This window comes from Elephantulus edwardii, unplaced genomic scaffold (assembly GCF_000299155.1).
Source record: "Elephantulus edwardii isolate Elephantulus edwardi_28Jun2011 unplaced genomic scaffold, EleEdw1.0 scaffold00331, whole genome shotgun sequence".
Lineage (NCBI taxonomy): Eukaryota > Metazoa > Chordata > Mammalia > Macroscelidea > Macroscelididae > Elephantulus > Elephantulus edwardii.
The window spans coordinates 526,206-527,913 of record NW_006400081.1 but is presented as its reverse complement, the minus strand read 5'-3'; the positions used below and the strand labels follow the sequence as shown (position 1 = coordinate 527,913).

General features: G+C 36.7%; 1 protein-coding gene across 1 annotated transcript in view; it reads left to right on the top strand.

Annotated features, from left to right (window-relative positions):
* Window positions 1-1,708, top strand: part of FMN2 (formin 2) — a 417,308-nt gene that overhangs the window by 132,948 nt on the left and 282,652 nt on the right. Inside the window, exon 3 of the mRNA XM_006901560.1 lies at window positions 923-1,070. Coding sequence (XP_006901622.1) covers window positions 923-1,070 — 148 coding nt within the window. The remainder of the gene's footprint in view (window positions 1-922; window positions 1,071-1,708) is intronic.

The window sequence follows — 1,708 nt, the reverse complement described above, 5'->3', positions numbered from 1 at the left end:
ATGTGGTTTTAGCAAAAGTTTACAGAAAAGTTGAATTTTCATTCATTCATTATTGCACATTTTCCTCCCTAACCCATTCCCCCAGTTCACTTTATTTTTTTTTTAAATATTCATTCCTTGTTATAAAACCTCCTCCTTCCTGTAGTCCATTTGCTATACATCTCTTATTCTGGAATGTTGTGATAAAAATACTGCCTAGTTATATAGTCCGTTTAAACATTTCTTTTCTTCATCTCTTCTAATGCAGTATTCATTATTTATTCCCTCTTTTCTTAGTTACCCCCCCCCCAAGCCCATGTCAATCCTGTTTTATAACAGTGGTGTTATGCAGTATTTGTCCTTTGAGACTGAGATATTTAATTGAGTCTAATTTCCTCCAGGATCATCCATGTTGTACAATATTGTATTAGTTCCTTGTTTTTCAGTGCTGTGTAGTAGTCCATTGTATGGATAGTTTTTTTTATCCATTACTTTTTTGATAGGCACTTGGGTTGTTTCCATTTTTTACTATTGTGATTAATAGATCAATAAACGAGGGTTTGCATACATCTGTTTGGGTGACAGCTCTTGTTTCTTTAGGGTATATTCCCAGCAGTGGAACTGCTGGACCAAATGGTTTTTCTATTTACAAATTTCTGAGAAAGTGTCAGACTATCTTCCATAGTGGTTGTACCATTTTACATTCCCATCAGCAGTCAATAAGAGTTCCAATCTCTGTACAACCCCACCAGCATTTGTTGTTTGCTGTCATGTTGAACTTTGCCATTGTTGCTGGTGAGTTTTAATTTCTTTATTTCTATGTGTAAAGGCATTTACGTGAATTACGGAGAAGTGATGCTATAGTATGTTAATCAAGAATGCTGTATTTTTCCCCCCATAATTGAATTAACAGCTTTTAAAACCTTTTTGTTTTTAAATATAGCAAGATCAGCTGTATACCTGGGCTGCAGTCAGCCAACCCACACACTCCCTGGATTACACAGAAGGGCAGTTTCCCAGGCGAACCTCATCTGTTTGGCCTCTTTCTAAATCTTCTGATGAAGACCATAAACCCAAGGATGCTGAAACAGGTAGGGGACCAGAAAAGTAGATGTTCTGAAATTGTGTGAATTGTGAAGTGTTTTTGTAGTGGTTACTGGGAAATCTGCATTTCCCTCTGATTATTTATTCAAACATTCTCTGTAAGTAACCTAATTAAAATCACTAAGAAGATTGATGAATAGAAGAGTCTTTTGTCCCACCTCCATGGCTACCAAATTAATGATTTGTGGAAGGAAATGAATGAATTCTCCAGTAATTACTGTGCATGCTTAGGGCTCTCTGGTCGTCTAATGGTAAGAAGCTGTGCTGCCAACCTAAAGGCACTCATTTTGAACCTACCAGTTGTTTCTTGGGAGAAAGATGGGCAGTCTCCTCCTGTGCAATTTAAAGCATTTGAAAACCCATAGAGGGTCAGATATGAGTCAGCTCTGACTCTATAGTACTCAGCAACAACAAACTAATGTTTGAAACCCACTTTCTGGTATCCAGCTTTAGGTATGACTGAAGGTTAAGCTTCCCGTCCTGTTTTAGCCAGAATATTAGTGATTGTTGTTGCTTTTTTTTTTTTTTCAAGTCTCTGCTCACAGCCTCTTGGTTTCATATCTGTCTTTGGAAGAATGCATTGTTATTTCTTTTTACAATTTTTCTTTCTTTTTTTTTCTCTTTG